The following is a 15,635-nucleotide window of genomic DNA, read 5'->3' as shown; positions in this document are numbered from 1 at the left end:
GTTTGCAAAGGCGGTACTGCTAGCTACATTTCCAGACGAGTCAGGCTGTACATACCAGAGTAGGTACGGTGAACATTTGAACTGAGAGTGCTGTCACAGAGAGAACTCTGTCATGATCATCACTGATGTATTCTTTTTGCAATGCCTTGTAATACTAGGAGAAGAGAATATTGGGGAAATAAAATAATATAGCAACTGTTAATTAAAAAAGTTTCCTTTTTTGTTTGCAGTAATTACATCTTATTGTCCTTCTTCATTTCTAATATATGTGCCCCACTGCCTTAATACTGAAGAGAAGTACAAATCTAACTGTTCTGCCAGACTGGAACAAAAAGATTTTTTCTCCTACAACCAATCTTCCCCAGGAAAAGAAATTATATATCTGAAAAAAGGATAAATAAGGATATTGATATTATAAAGCAAGTCTTCTTCCTGGAGTGAACAGCATGGATAGTTATTCAACAGCTGTCTATAAAAGGTGTGTACAGTGAGTAATGTAAGTCATTGTTTGCTTTTTTTCAGTCCAGATAAAACTATCAAGTGTCATTCATCTTTATCAGGATTAAAAAGCCTCACCCTAATACAAAAAACACTGATAGTTAGTAAATTTCTTTAAAATTGCATCTAATTTTTAAAAAGAAAGACCAGTTTCAGTTGCAGTTCATCTGCCATTTCAAAAGATACATAGAATACTAACAATACTGCATTCAAAATGAGCATATATACATACATAATTATAAGGAACAAACCAATGACATCGGAACACACTCTATAAAGGCTAAGCTAGTTGTTAAAGCTCTGCTTATTGAAAATTCGTTATTTATATTGAAACAATTTTCAGGTTTGTGGAAAGTTTTACAAAGCTACTAAGAATTCATAGCATAAAAAACAAATAACCATTTACCTTCACAAATTCCACAGCAAAAAGTTTTTTGTATTCCATTTCCATGAAAAAACTACTGAAGATAAGTTCATGAAGAACCTTCCTTGCCCCTGTGAAGAGTCAATACAATGCACATCACTTTATTGTACTAAGATGCAGCTTTTTTGGAAAAGAACAGATTATTAAATTATAATTAAAAATCATTAAAAGCCCTGAAATAGTTACAAAGTATATGAACAAAGTTGCTCCTATATTTTTTTCTATATTTAACATTTATTGGTATGTATTTAAAACACATGGTAAGCATCAAGTCACTCATAGTCAAACTACACCTTGTGAAAAGATTATTCAAAATATATAAAGCAGGAAAAATTTAGGAGGCAAATACATAGCCAAAATATCAATTATCTCAGCCATGCAAATGTATCAAAAACCATAATATAAAAAATATAAAGAAATGTAACTCCACCAGCATAGCACTCATTCACTTTCGCACAGTTGTTACATACACAAAAAATTAATTTGCCTCTGCAGCTTACAGTAACATGGATACACAAACCTTTATGAAGTTTTGCATCCCATAGCATCAACTTGCTTATGAAGCATGGCTTTTCAGATCCAGCTTCTTCTTTGAGACATATTTGACAAAAGATCTGGCGGAAGTCACCTACAGGGATAAAATTATTAAATTTGTAGAAGAATGCTTCAATAATTAAATTATATGAGCCAACAAAATGAGAATTACTGAATTCTGTTCTTTTAAAAGAAAGGGGAAAAAAAGGCATTTAAGTTCAAATTATCTTTTAGCTATGCTTTTTCTCAGCAAACATACTCCCACATATCCTCTCCTTAGTTATTTCTTCCTGTTACTCTTACCTACTTTATTAAATAAATCCAATGACAGAGAAGAGTATTTTAACATCAAAACATTTCGACAGCTTAGCAAAGCAGATCCATAGGAAGAGTTCGCTATGTCAGCACAGAAACACACAGGCTAGGAAAGTTTAAGCTGGTCCCTGCAAGTCAGTCTTTTGCAGAATTTCAGAACATTATTTTATATTTTCTCGCACCTCAGTAAATATAGGAATTGCTGAAGCAGTTCTGGGGATCCACATACCAGTCACCCATGAGTTACTCACATTCAGAAATGAGCTCTTACATTACTAATTTCAAAAGGAAAAGCAGATTGTCATGAATCAATTCCTGACAACCTAGAAATAAATAGTATTGAATCCTTCTTGATCCATGTTCTACCCCTGGAAGCAAAACCAGCAAAAGAACAGGAACCACCAGACTCTCATAAAACATATCAAAGTATCAGTTAACCTATCACAATTTCCTAATCCACAATGCTACACTCAACACAGGAGACTTCTTTTTAGTTTTAGCTTCTCTCATCAGCTAAAAAGGGAATGCTTAAAAATCTAAAATTTTAGGGATTTGTTGAGGCACTGACACCAACTTGTCCATACTCACTAAGTCAAGAGCTGAATAATATGCAGTTGGTGTTTTAAATAATCTCATAAAATTGAAAGTAATAAGAAAAAATATACAGGAAGAAAAATATGAATAAAATTCAAACTTTCTATAGAAACCCTGATATAAACCATCACACAGTCAAAAATTTGTACCAATTACAAGAACTGTCTGAGAAACTCAGACCACCAAGAAAATATCATCAGTGAAATAAATATGAAGTTGAAAAGAACAGAAAGCTAAAATTTGTAAAAGATTGTAAAGGATTATAAAAGGGTACAATTCTGATATCTGTATTCCTAGGGGAAGATCAGAAAGTAAGCATTCAGGGCGGGGAAATAAAAAAATATGTATATATATATGAGAAAGAACTTAACTTTATTATCCAAGCTTAGAAAATAGTCTGAAGCAGAACAACAGATTTAGCCTATCAAGAGGAGGATAAGCAGTGAGTAGAGCTTAATCTATTCATATTTGTACAGTGGAAATAAATTTCATAATGGCTTAGTTTCACAAAACGCAGGTATGACAAAACACAGTAACAGAAATGAAAGTTAGATTGATTCAGAACTTGTCTTTAAAATCATGAGCATGAAACACGAGAACAAAGTCTGAAAGCTCAAAACAGACTTTCTACTTCTGGACAAATTTTTAAATTAAGACTTTCATTTGTTTGTTTGACTGACAGTCTAATTAATCACAGCTATCAAACCTGAAGCAGGAATTAATTCAAGCATAGGATATATGCTTTCACTGACGCAGACGTTCTACAGCCTTCCAACAGCATGGCAGAGAATAGCTTTTAAGCAAAGCCACTGAAATAAGGCCTGTGATGCTGAAACTGAGGGTAATAAAACTTCCAGAGGAACAGATGGAGCTCAAGCAGGGAAAGAAGGAAGCAAGAAGGAACAGAAAAGTACTGCTATTCATAACCATACTGATGGATACCAGCGCCCACACCACTGTATTAATTTGGAGGACTGTGAAAATATTTTAATAAGGGAATACCATCTATAACATGGCTAAAGACATTTTTTAAAGAGAATTAGCCATTCAAATATTGACATGGCATTATTGTAACAAAAATCAGTTATGCTTACTTGAATAGCTCATGAGTTTGTTCAGCCAAGAACCGAGGCGCAAGGCAAACTTCTGGTGAGCCATAACATCAGCGTGTAGAACCTCCACATGAAGTGGCCGTTGGGAAACATTTTCAGAATGCCTCTAGGAGTCAGGTAAATATTAGTGGATATAAAATAAAGATAACATGAATTTTCACATTTGTATTTAGCATTCATTACACCTCCCAAGCACATGTTAGCGGCAAACTCTAACAAAAAAATAAATCATTTTTACATTTTATTTCTGAAGATACCTATCTATACCAAATATGGTGGCATAAATTACATCTCAAAAAGTTCACAGGCAGGTCATAAAAGCATGGAAGTACTAAGTTAAAGACTGTACAGCAAACAAAGAAGTCTTCAGTATTAATAATTATGAGGTTGATTTGTTTTTTAAATGAGAAAATTATTTTAGGCAGTTACCTTGATTTCTTCTTTTACTTCCTGACAAGAGGCATAATGTCCTGCCTTAACAGCTCTACGACCCTGTTCAAAGAAAATACTGAGCATGAGACCAACATAAAACCAAAATGTCACAACCCTGATCCTTGTTATGGTTTTTGGACTCAAAATAAAAACATGGACTAGTATCACTCACGGTGCTTTTAGACATCTAGAAGCAAATAAAAATTTACATCATCATCTTCATAAAAAAACTATTTTAATTATATTAACAACAGAACAACAAAGTCTGGGGATCTTAATATTATGAGATAAGGAAAGTTCACACACATAAAAAGAGACGAAAGGGATTTCTGCAGAGTACTTTAAATACAAACTAAATCAACTTTCTTCTTAGCACAAAGTACACACATTCTGATTTACTTTTTTACAATCTTCCCTACTATTTCTTACTTCTGTATATTAAATAGCAGGGTATATTATAAGTGTGGGTTTGATAGTTTTTTCAGTAAAGCCAACAACAGGTCCAACTTAGACCTCAAATTCCACTCAAAGGAAATCAGAAGTCTGGACTTCCAAAACAAGCTCTCTACATAGCAGAATTGTACACAAGAAGAGAGGAAGTACCTGTATGTTATGGGACTGCTATAATTAAAACAATATAACCTAGCCCTGTGGTGTAGCAGGTGCTTTGTACAATGAAAACTCTGATCAACTCTGGATCTAAAATTTAGGTTTCAAGCAAAGGGAACCTTCATAATGGAAACCTTTAAATGTTTCCCTATAACTATGGATGTATATGCATATTTTACAAAACCTGCAACTGCAGGACAAGCTCTGTAATTACAATAAGACTGACACTACTAACTAAATACAACTAAACTTTCATTTAAAAAGGAATTCTAATATTAGTAAGATGTTTTATATGTAAATATACAACACACACATATACATCTATAGCCAAAGTGTCTCTCGCTGAACACATGTAAGTTTTCTATTTCTGTGAGGTAAAAAAATGTGGTTGCAATTAATATAATTCAAACATTGATCATGCTTTTTCCTCCATTATGGGAAAAAAATTTAAAATCACATTACTAGCTGAAGGCCTTGGCACAGGACATTACTTCAAAAAATGAAGCAGTGAAATTGTCAGGTGCACCCACATTCCTTCATGAATTCTTCCTGGTTTCATTTGCTTAATTTGAAGTTTTAAGATTTTCAAATGAAGTCTGAGCCAGAATGAGCACAAATTCTTGCAAAATGTGAAGTATTTTTCCAATTGAATATAAGTGAATATGCATATTGCTGACTTGTATATTTGTCAGACAAATACCAGGAAAGTAAAACATTAATCTTAACTGAGAAGAAAAAAAAGGTAAAGAAAATGAAGAAAATATGCCAAATGTGAAAGGAGCATCTTCAGATAAATCAGCTCTTTCCTTTCTCAAGAAACTGGCTTTTGGCCTGAAGAAAAAAAATGAATACGGTTTAAAAACTTTCTTGAAGCAATTTCTGATTAACAGTTACTCTGCAACACGCCGTTTTCTCTCCTCAAACTCCAGCATCCCAAACCCAAAGATTCTATGATCAAGAGACTATAATAGCACTTCTTAATGATTAAAAAGTGACTCTTTCTTATCCAGAATGAACTAACCTCTTTATCTATGGCAGTAGTATGCAACTGGGCTTCCCCGAGTTCACAGCCAAGTGCCCTTTGCAGGCTATAGATGACATGATCGTAAGAATGATGTTCATCATTGAAAAGGACACAGTAGTAGCTGTCTACCTTCTCTCTACTGGGAAAAAGCCAACATATCATCATACAAATAAAAACAAAATTGTAAATAGCATCCTACCCAATAAAAGCAACAGCTCACTTGATAACTTGAGAGAAATGTCAAATAGAAAGAATTGTAGAAGAAAATTAAGCATGTTCTTCATGTCCAAGACACACACAAAATATCCCCCACCATCTACACCAGAATAAGCCACAGAAACCACACGCAAAGTACAAAAGAGTTACTTGATTATTCCATTATTTCCTCTCACTGCTATTTTATGATCTCATTTGTCTTTTTAACATGACACACAACAGTCTTTTCCCATTTGGATGGAGCACAAACATTGCTTTTCTCATGAAGTACCAAAGCTTTTCTCTATATAACTGTAGGTCAAAAATGCTACAATGCTGTTTACAGGGAATTTTGGCACTAATATGTTTGCAGAAGTGTAAGAATACCACAGACAAAATTATTATCCAAGTTTCTAACACCTTGAAGAGAAAGCTGGAAATACTCCCTACCTAATTACAAGCTCCGGAGGCAGTTCCTTCTCTTCTTCCCATACAAGCATATCTACAATGTATTTTATCACCGAGGGAAACACTCTCCTAGAGTGCTCCATGATTTCTTCGTTCAGCTGACATCCAGAATTCTGTAAGACAAGAGATAATAAATTTTTAAAATGAAAAAAGGGTTGGCAGAATACCTTATTGCTATATTTGTTTCAGGGAATTAGCCTTTTCATTATTTTCAAGTAAACTAATCTCACCTAATTTCTTATCTTCAAAATTATTTCATCCTAAGGGCTCTCAGTAGTATTCCAATGGTTTCATCTACCTTTTTTAACACATCCAGTTTTTATCTAGGAAAAGACTACAAAATGTCTCACGAAATGTATTAGGAAGCTTCTTTTTAAAAAAAACAAAAAAACCTAAAGTTTTAAAAAGCTGGTTAACAGCTTTCTATACACCTCAAGATATTAAAAGTTTGCACACCAGACAAAAATTCTTCCCCTGCATTGCCTGTGTGGGTATTCTGTCAAACATTTATGACACTCCTTGAACAGAATCATCCACGGAAACCTAACTGTTCTTTTCAGAGACCTCATCCCAGCTCTAGAAATCATTCAAAATATCCCTGTGAACTCACGCATTTCCCATCTACCCAGATAAAGGTCATTAAGTGAATTGTCTACATGTAACATTATTAATCCTTTCCATAAGCATTTAAGTAGGAGAAAAAGTAAGGTTATAAACTAAGAAAATAATTACCAGATCTGTACTTAATAATGAAGCAGTCAATATTCAGGAAACAAGATACAGATAAATTGCAAAGCCATTGTGTGACACGAGGGCTTTAATCCAAAGGCCCCGATGATATATCACCTTCCATTCAGCATATGCATATATAAATGATACATAACCTTGTTATCAATGTTAATGCAACCAAATCCGGTAGTTTCATATAAAATATGACTCAGAAACAGAGGCTGATATTTTCTAGAGTATTTACACAAAGTTACCTATAATTGCAGGATCACCCAAACTGCCTACAAAATCTGAATACACGTTGGTTTCTCATCTTTTGTCACTCTGGTAAAGATGCTTTCCAAGAATAAAGCTTTTCACATGTGACTTTTAATCCTAAAGTACTAAGGGAACTCACCTCTGGAATACACAATCTGACAGACGTTGAATATAAGAAAACAGAGAGAGTGACGTTTTTAATATGGCTAAGTATCATGTTCTTGAAAACTTCTTAAATCAACTATACAGTCACAATCATCCATTTATGAAGCAGACTACTTAAAAAAAAAAATCATCATATTGTGTCCATATGACAGAAAACCTAAAAATTCAGTGGAAGATAAGTAAAAATGCATTAACATGACCAATTGCTTCCAAGTCTCTGAGCAACAGTTTTCTGACTGTTGTCTCTGCATCAGGAGAATAATTTGGAGTCAAATGTACTGTCTAAAATGTCTGCTAATGAAATCATGGTCTATAAATATGCCTGTGTGTACATACTTAATTTTGGATAAGCTTGTGCTAAGTCTTGATAATTAAGAACGTAAATGTCTGAGGCACTGATTTTTCCCAGACCAACAAAGTGATCATCATCTTAAAATTTGGAGCAGAATAAAAAAAAACCACAGTGCTAAGAATATTCTAATTGAACTGAGTTGTAAACATACTAATTTTTTTTCCAGTATTTCTTAACAGTTTGACTTTTTAAGCGTTAAAATACATTACACAAAAATTATACAGCTGGAAGAAAATATAAAGCTGTGCACAAAGACAGTTTCATCAAGAACCTGTAGTAAGACATGCCATTCTCCTTCGGTCTGTAGAAGAACTCAAAGGAAACCACATCAAAGGATTAGCAACCTATTAAAAGTGGGGATTGCACTCATACAAATACTGAAAAGTTAAATGATGCAATGCCACCTCCAATGCTATCCACATAAAGAGAAGTCACAGTAAAATGAAATTAAGACAAATCTAATGTAAATTGAAAGGGTAAAAATAAAATTTCCTCAGGACTATGCCCCAAAATGTGTAGGTATTTAAGTCTCTGGTAAAGCTTCATATAACAAACCTCTGGAAGAATGAACAATGTTCAGATATCTAAAAACAACTAATAACCTTTTTTAAAAAAAAATTGTGCCTGGGAAGTATTTTTACTTAATCTCAGACATAAATTCTTAAAATTATCTGCTTTTAATGATACATTCAGGCAAAAAGGTTTTTGTATTTCTGGCAGAGTGAAGACACTAATTTGGAATCAATAAGTAATGGATGACTCCTAGAAGTCTGGAGTGGGGATTCCAAAACGAAGGACTGCTTTTCTGAGCTCCATATTACAAACATAATAAGTTTTGTAAATATCTCCTCAATGTAAAACTTTTTTTTGAAAAACAAAACCAAAACAAAACTAAGGTTCAATTAGGATTTTTGCACCGATACTGTATTTTACTAATAATCAAAACTCTGGTGCTTATCTTTGATCTTGTAGATTAAAACCTGTCCTCTACTAATGGCCCATTTTTAAAAGGAGGTCATTCTGTAGATCAGACTCTAAACTTAACTTACCTTTTAAAAATAGCAGACAGTTCCCAAACACATTTTTACCATGTTCTGCATAGCAGACAAACACGCTGCAAACGGACCCCTCTTCTTGTTTGCTCTTACTTGATCAGCGTAAGTTTATAAACTGCCTAGCATAATATATCTTCTGCACTTAAGAGTAATTAAAGGAATACTGCTCAGAATCCTCTGGAAAAGACTGCTTTTTGTGTGACAAGCATGTGATAAACTGATAAACTGCTATACTATCAGAAAATATGCTGGAAAAGAAATATGCAAAATGTCTGTTCCAAATGCACCTTACAAGTCATTTAATAAGCACTATATGCTGAGAAAACTCCTACATTATTAATGTCCTTGATTCTCAGAACAGAGAACAAACTAGGAGGTAATCCATAAATCCATGAGCCTCTTCATCATAAAAAAATCCCTGACAGACAAGTCTTTTATTAAAAAAGAAAGATGGTCATGCAGTGCAATCTAGCAAATAGCTACCTGTAGTATATATTAATGTACTGATGCATTTCATTACTGTAGTGGCTGTACGATTTGGACGAGGGAATAGAGTGTACTATCAGCAAGTTTGCTGATGACACCAAGCTGGGAGGAGTGGCTGACACACCAGAAGGCTGTGCTGCCATCCAGCGGGACCTGGACAGGCTGGAGAGTTGGGTGGGGAATAACCTGATGAAATTTAACAAGGGAAAGTGTGGAGTCTTGTATCTGGGCAGGAACAACCCCAGGTTCCACTATAGGTTAGGGAACAACCTGTTAGAGAGCAGTGTAGGGGAAAGGGACCTGGGGGTCCTGGTGGACAGCAGGATGACCATGAGCCAGCACTGGGCCCTTGTGGCCAGGAAGGCCAATGGCATCCTGGGGTGTATTACAAGGGGGGTGGTTAGTAGGTCCAGAGAGGTTCTCCTTCCCCTCTACTCTGCCCTGGTGAGACCACATCTGGAATATTGTGTCCAGTTCTGGGCCCCTCAGTTCAAGAAGGACAGGGAACTGCTGGAGAGAGTCCAGCGCAGGGCAACAAAGATGATTAAGGGAGTAGAGCATCTCCTTTATGAGGAAAGGCTGAGGGAGTTGCGTCTCTTTAGCTTGGAGAAGAGGAGACTGAGGGGTGACCTTATTAATGTTTATACATATGTAAAGGGTGAGTGTCACGAGGATGCAGCCAGGCTCATCTCGGTGACAACCAATGATAGGACAAGGGGTAATGGGTTCAAACTGGAACACAAGAATTTCCACTTAAATATGAGAGGAAACTTCTTCTCAATAAGGGTATCAGAACATTGGAACAGGCTGCCCAGGGAGGTTGTGGAGTCTCCTTCTCTGGAGACATTCAAAACCTGCCTGGACACATTCCTGTGTAACCTCATCTAGGTGTTCCTGCTCCAGTAGGGGGATTGGACTAGATGATCTTTCGAGGTCCCTTCCAATCCCTGACATTCTGTGATTCTGTGATAATTCTGCCCTTTTACTAGAGAGTCTATATATACTGACTGTACAGTAACTACATATATAGACAACAAAACTACTGTAACAAGTAACTTTCTACTTCTCCAATTTAAAATAATTGTCTAATTATATGTTTTCTATCATTGACAACTCTCAGGTAGCACCCATCATAGGAGAGTGTTCCAGTTTACTTGACAGCAGTTGTAACACAGCTTTGGATTCTCACAACTCCATGACAGAAGTGATGATCAAACAAATTCACTGCAAACCAACCAAAGACCTTATCAGAGACTGGAAGAGGAAATATTACTTGAAGATGCATGAGAGGTTCCCTGTTCCCTTATCATCACAGGTATGATTACAGTTCTCAATAAAGTTTAAAACCAAGAGATACTGTGCTAGCTGCTGCCATTATAGATGTCATCCATCCTTTAGCCTTATCTCCATTGGATACAAATGGCCTGAAGTATATTCTGAGCAGCTTATCTTCATGCAAACAGAAATAAAATGCTGTGGACTCTGAATGAATTAAGTTTCCTCTCAAGCTTTGGTTTTGAAAAAAGCCCACAAAATTTGAACATTGTGATTTTTAACAACAGTGAAACAGCTTTTAGGTAAAACTTTGATAAAGGTTTCGGTGTTTTTCCTACCATTTGTTTTTGGATACTTTTAGTGTTACGAAAAAACTGCTTTAAAGGAAAAAGAGGTAAAAAGCAGAATATTCTATTACAGATGCAAATACCAGTTTCCTTTGCAGGAAGTCAATATTTCATAAACCATTTTAGGGACGCTGGTCAGAGTTGTTGAAACTAAAAAATACTATTATTCTAAAAAGTCAAGTGCTGAAACAGCTGTTAGAAGATCTCATACAGAGATGTATATTTTAAAGCTGGGAGATACAATCTATTTTGTTTAGAATCTCTTTGTTAAAGTTCTTAATGTGCCCAGGTCCACATTAATCCAGGTATTGGTGTGATTTTTTTTTTTTGTGAGCCATCACAGATGGAATCCATAATATATGCTAGCTACTGTCTGAAAGATGAACTGGACAAACCGGTCACCTGACGCATAACTGATCACTTATCTAGGAGCAATGGAGATTCTGTGGCTGGAAACAATTTTCAAGTGGAAGAATAATTAATTCTCAACTGATACCTGAATATTTTGTCTTAAGACCATTGCTAAATTATCCTCATGATATGATAAGGACCTCTCAGCGATCAGCTAGGAATCTGATACCAAGCATCTTAACAAGTTTCCATAGTATCCAAAGGCAGCTTTGAAGGTGGTAGAGAAGTTGCATCTGCTCTCCCACATGTCCTTATTAACAGTACCAGGAATCTACGATTAAAAAAAAATATCCTATTTTCCTTCTGAAAGCAAGGACAAAAACTAATACTTTTCAAAGAGGAACTGTGTTGGTTTCTTATTCTGGAAGCACCCCTAGAATGTGCTGGAAAAAGTATTAAACGCGTATGTAAAATAGTAATGGCGATGGCAGTAAAATTAACCCTATCACAGATATTTCAGAGTATTTTAATATAATGGAAACGATTTGGTTCTTTTGATTACAGGTTTTTATAAGTAATAAGTAGGTATCAGCCTCACACACATATCACATAGCTCAATACTCAGGGATAAGCACCGCGCAGCAGAACAGTTTTTACTGAAGTAGAAGCAGGTGAGCATTCCAGTGACAAGCTCCAAGTGCCAATCAGATCACCTCTTCTTGGAGCTTCAACTATTTTTATTTCTGAAATCCACTAAGGTTCATGGTTTTTTGAAGGATGAACAGGTGAGGGAAAACTTTGTCTCATTTTTCTGTAAGACCAGTGTCTTTATTCGTTTTCCGTTTGATTTTTTTCCTGGATATGAAGAACAGTACTTTTGCAACAAAACAAGGAGAAATTAGGGGTCTATTTGCAATGACAAATGCTAAGGTATTTCCCCCTGCTTTTCTCAGAATGTAGGACTCAGAAAAAACTATGTTACCTGAAGCAACTGATTTGCCTACATTTTCTTTGAGAACTACTTATAAAATGGCATTTCTCACTGATATTCTGCTTTATGAGGTAAAATAAGCATGAGACATCCTAGCATAAGTTGTCGGTTTTCAAGCGTAGGGTCTCATTTTAGTCATAGTGACAGATAACACACCAGAAGTAACTTACAAAAAGAAAGTGTTCAGTAATGCAGTAAAGTGGAAAAGATAAAATATTAATAAAATCAAGTAACTATATCTAAACATTTACCAACCACTAGAAGACTAATTATTTGTAAACATGAACTGAGTAATACACATAGCAAAAAGCAAGAGTGCAACTTTAATTCTGAATCTAAGACAGAATCGCACAAGACAGGTAGAGGGAACTGTTCTGTTGGTTTTGCCTTTTATTTGGAAACAAACGATGTCTCATATAACGTTTGACCACAAACACCTTGACAAAGAAAATCCTGATTCAACTCAATCAGACCTGCAACATGAATTATACACTATACATACTTTCATACACAGGAATAAGCACTCTTTTTTAAAAGGCAATATTTACAATATTTATTCTTTCACTTTAAGCAATATTCTTACTTCTTTTGCAGAACCTGATGCTCCAGGTTCATGTTTAGTACACAGCGGTCCAGCCTTCCACGCCTCTGTATCTCCACAGTCACAAAATCCACCTCCGGTAGAGCTATGCATCTGTAAAAAATGTGTGTTTCATCCATGAAACATGCATATAAAAAGCACGAGTAAAATAAAAATGTCAAAAACAAATACAAATACCTACTTACAAAATACAAGTCACTGCATAACCAACAGACTTGCCACAGACTTATAGGAGGAGCGGGAGGAAAAAATGTAAACTTTTTGAGCAGAAAATAAAGGAGGAAATACACTTGTCACTGCAAAAATTATGCAAGTCTTAAACAAATTTAGGTAGAAAGTAGGTGAAAAAGCCTATGACTGATGAATAAGCACTTCATAAATGGCAAAATAATAGTTTTTCGGTTTATTAGCAAAATTATAGCAAATGTGCTTAATGCCTTGCCTACAAGTTACTTGGTAAAGTTTGAAAACAATCTGAAAAATAATACATTACACGGATGTTTAGTAGTACCTCCACTTCTAGTCAAAGAAAATAAGATATAATCAGCATATAAATACACTCTTGCAACTTTAATTTTGCATTATATTTTCAGAAAAGCACAAATTCTGACCCTTCACTTTGGCAAAAAGTTCAGGCAAAACTGAGGCAAAAATAATTATCCTTAGCCTATTCTAAGTCCCCAATCCTAAAATAATTACAAAAACACTAAGTGGCCCACTAAAAAGACATTAAAAAAATTGTTATTTACATGACACATTTAAAAATAACCTGATCTAATTAGTCGTGCCTTGAGCAGGAGGCTGGACTAGGTGACCTCCTTAAGGTCCCTTACAACCTAAATTATTCTATGAAACTATACAAAGAGTAATCTGTATACTTTAGACTACATCTTTAAAATTGAAATGCGGCAAATATGCTCCCATCTGACTACCTATTTCCAAGGCTGATGTTTTGCCTGAAGAAGTTACTAAAAAACAGGGAAAAGACAACAGCTTCTCAGCTTAGTTGTAATTCCAAATTATTGTCTGTTTTCCATCTTATCCCTCTAAACTGTGTGTGTTCATGCATGTGTATATAGAAGTTATATTTGCATTCTCCAAGTAGTTTTGTATGTCTTTGAATCAATATTTGCAATACATTTTCAGATCAGTATACAAAGACTTAAACAGAGGGGCTGAATATTGTATTTTAGTCCCAGTTAATTTTGAAATTGCTAGGACTCTCTTCCAAACTGTCTCTTCTTTAAACATACCCACTTAAGGGGTATGACCAATTAATAATATAAGACAAACTTCTTAAATGGATGTCATGTCAATTAATAGAGGAATGGCTGCAAAAAAAAAGATCAAGCACACTTTTTGTTTATGAAAGACAATTACATTTAGTACATAATATTCTGTATATTTTATTGGCTCTCGCAAGGAGAGTTAGAGCAGCTTTAAAAATTATACTTAATATATTGTTCTCCATTTCTGCCCCAAGGCTGTTGAAATTAGAGAGTTCTCAGTGAAGAGGGCAAGTGAAAAATGGGGCCTGGGAAAGAAACAGTAGATGACAACTTATGCAATGAGTTAGCTAAGAGCTATTTAAAAGATCCTTCTTTAATTAAAGCATGGGAATCTCTCAAAGATAACATACGATTTGGCTCAAAAATTATCAGAACTATATCAGAAAGACATGATCCTGTTCTAGAACTACCTCCTCATTAAAAAATTGATGCTTAACACTTGTTTTAACTTTTGCACAGCCCACACTTAAGCATAAAGTAGTTTATGCAAATCTAAATGAAGGAACAGAGTGGAAATTGAGAGACTGCACCAGCGACATAAGTTCTGATGTAATGACCCTGAGATATGCACACTCAGTCTAAAATTCCAAACTGTACTGACCAGGACTCAGGAACTCAGGACAGGACTGTCATTTTTGGTCACAGCTTTTTGCTCTGACATACACTTCTGTGATATTGCCAAAGAGAATAACAATGTATGCATTCACAAACACTCCCTTATCCTTTGGTTCTTGAATTAGAAATTTACTGCTCTTAAATGAGGCTTTACATAGTTAGAAACATGAAAGATAATTAACTAATTAGTAAATCCTAGGTTGTTTGTTTCTTTGTTTTTACTAAAAACTACTAGTGTTTTATTTGCAGTTTATTATGTCCTCAAAAAATCTTTTCTGAAGCTACAAATACAGTTTCTTAACATAATATTTTTCTACCTTGTACCGGTGGTTCTTGTGAATGCTATTCTGGAAGCAGTCCATACAGAGCACACAAGTTGGATCAACTGCACAGTCTCTGCAACAAAAACGGGAACTCAAAAACTTTCTAAAACAAGTACATACATTTTTCATGCACAAAAGAAAATCCTGCTCTGAAAACAAAACAGATATTAAAACCAAATTCAAATTATAAAAGCATTGGCTACTCCACATCACAGAAAGAAAATGAAAGCAAATCTAGTTAGGCTTGAACCATGTACTCAAACACAAATATGCTTGATTCCCACTTTCAAAACCGGTTGCTAACATACTTCTGTTTTTGCTAAGAATAAGCAGCTATTAAAAACCATGACTCTGAGGTAACCTCCATTATTGTTTTCAACAACTGTAGCCAGTTTGCTAATGAAGCTTTTGCTACACTTCTGCTAGGTTATATTTGTAACTTTTAAAACACAAGTTAAAATCTAAATACAATTCCTTTACAAAACAAGCCAAAGAATGTATACCTTGAAATTTAGTTTCAACAGTTTGAGTCATGCATTCGAATACCTGAAAATTCAGAATGATACTTATGGGCAATCTAATTTCATTTTTTT

General features: G+C 34.9%; 1 protein-coding gene across 5 annotated transcripts in view; it reads right to left on the bottom strand.

The window, feature by feature from the left end:
* Positions 1-15,635, bottom strand: part of UBR1 (ubiquitin protein ligase E3 component n-recognin 1) — a 73,754-nt gene that overhangs the window by 45,040 nt on the left and 13,079 nt on the right. For 2 of the 5 annotated variants that reach the window (XM_080345066.1, XM_080345068.1), the window contains exons 3-11: positions 15,037-15,115; positions 12,798-12,908; positions 6,188-6,318; positions 5,540-5,681; positions 3,907-3,969; positions 3,460-3,583; positions 1,443-1,550; positions 905-993; positions 56-154 (exon numbers count right to left, since the gene is read on the bottom strand). In XM_080345066.1, the coding sequence (XP_080201192.1) occupies positions 56-154; positions 905-993; positions 1,443-1,550; positions 3,460-3,583; positions 3,907-3,969; positions 5,540-5,681; positions 6,188-6,318; positions 12,798-12,908; positions 15,037-15,115 (946 nt within the window). Of the gene's footprint in view, positions 1-55; positions 155-904; positions 994-1,442; positions 1,551-3,459; positions 3,584-3,906; positions 3,970-5,539; positions 5,682-6,187; positions 6,319-7,331; positions 7,348-12,797; positions 12,909-15,036; positions 15,116-15,635 lie in introns of all 5 variants that reach the window. The other 3 variants (XM_080345067.1, XM_080345070.1, XM_080345069.1) reach the window with 2 other exon arrangements.

This window comes from Nesoenas mayeri (genome assembly GCF_963082525.1).
Source record: "Nesoenas mayeri genome assembly, chromosome: 5".
Classification (NCBI taxonomy): Eukaryota; Metazoa; Chordata; class Aves; order Columbiformes; family Columbidae; genus Nesoenas; species Nesoenas mayeri.
This window is presented reverse-complemented; position numbering and strand designations above follow the sequence as displayed.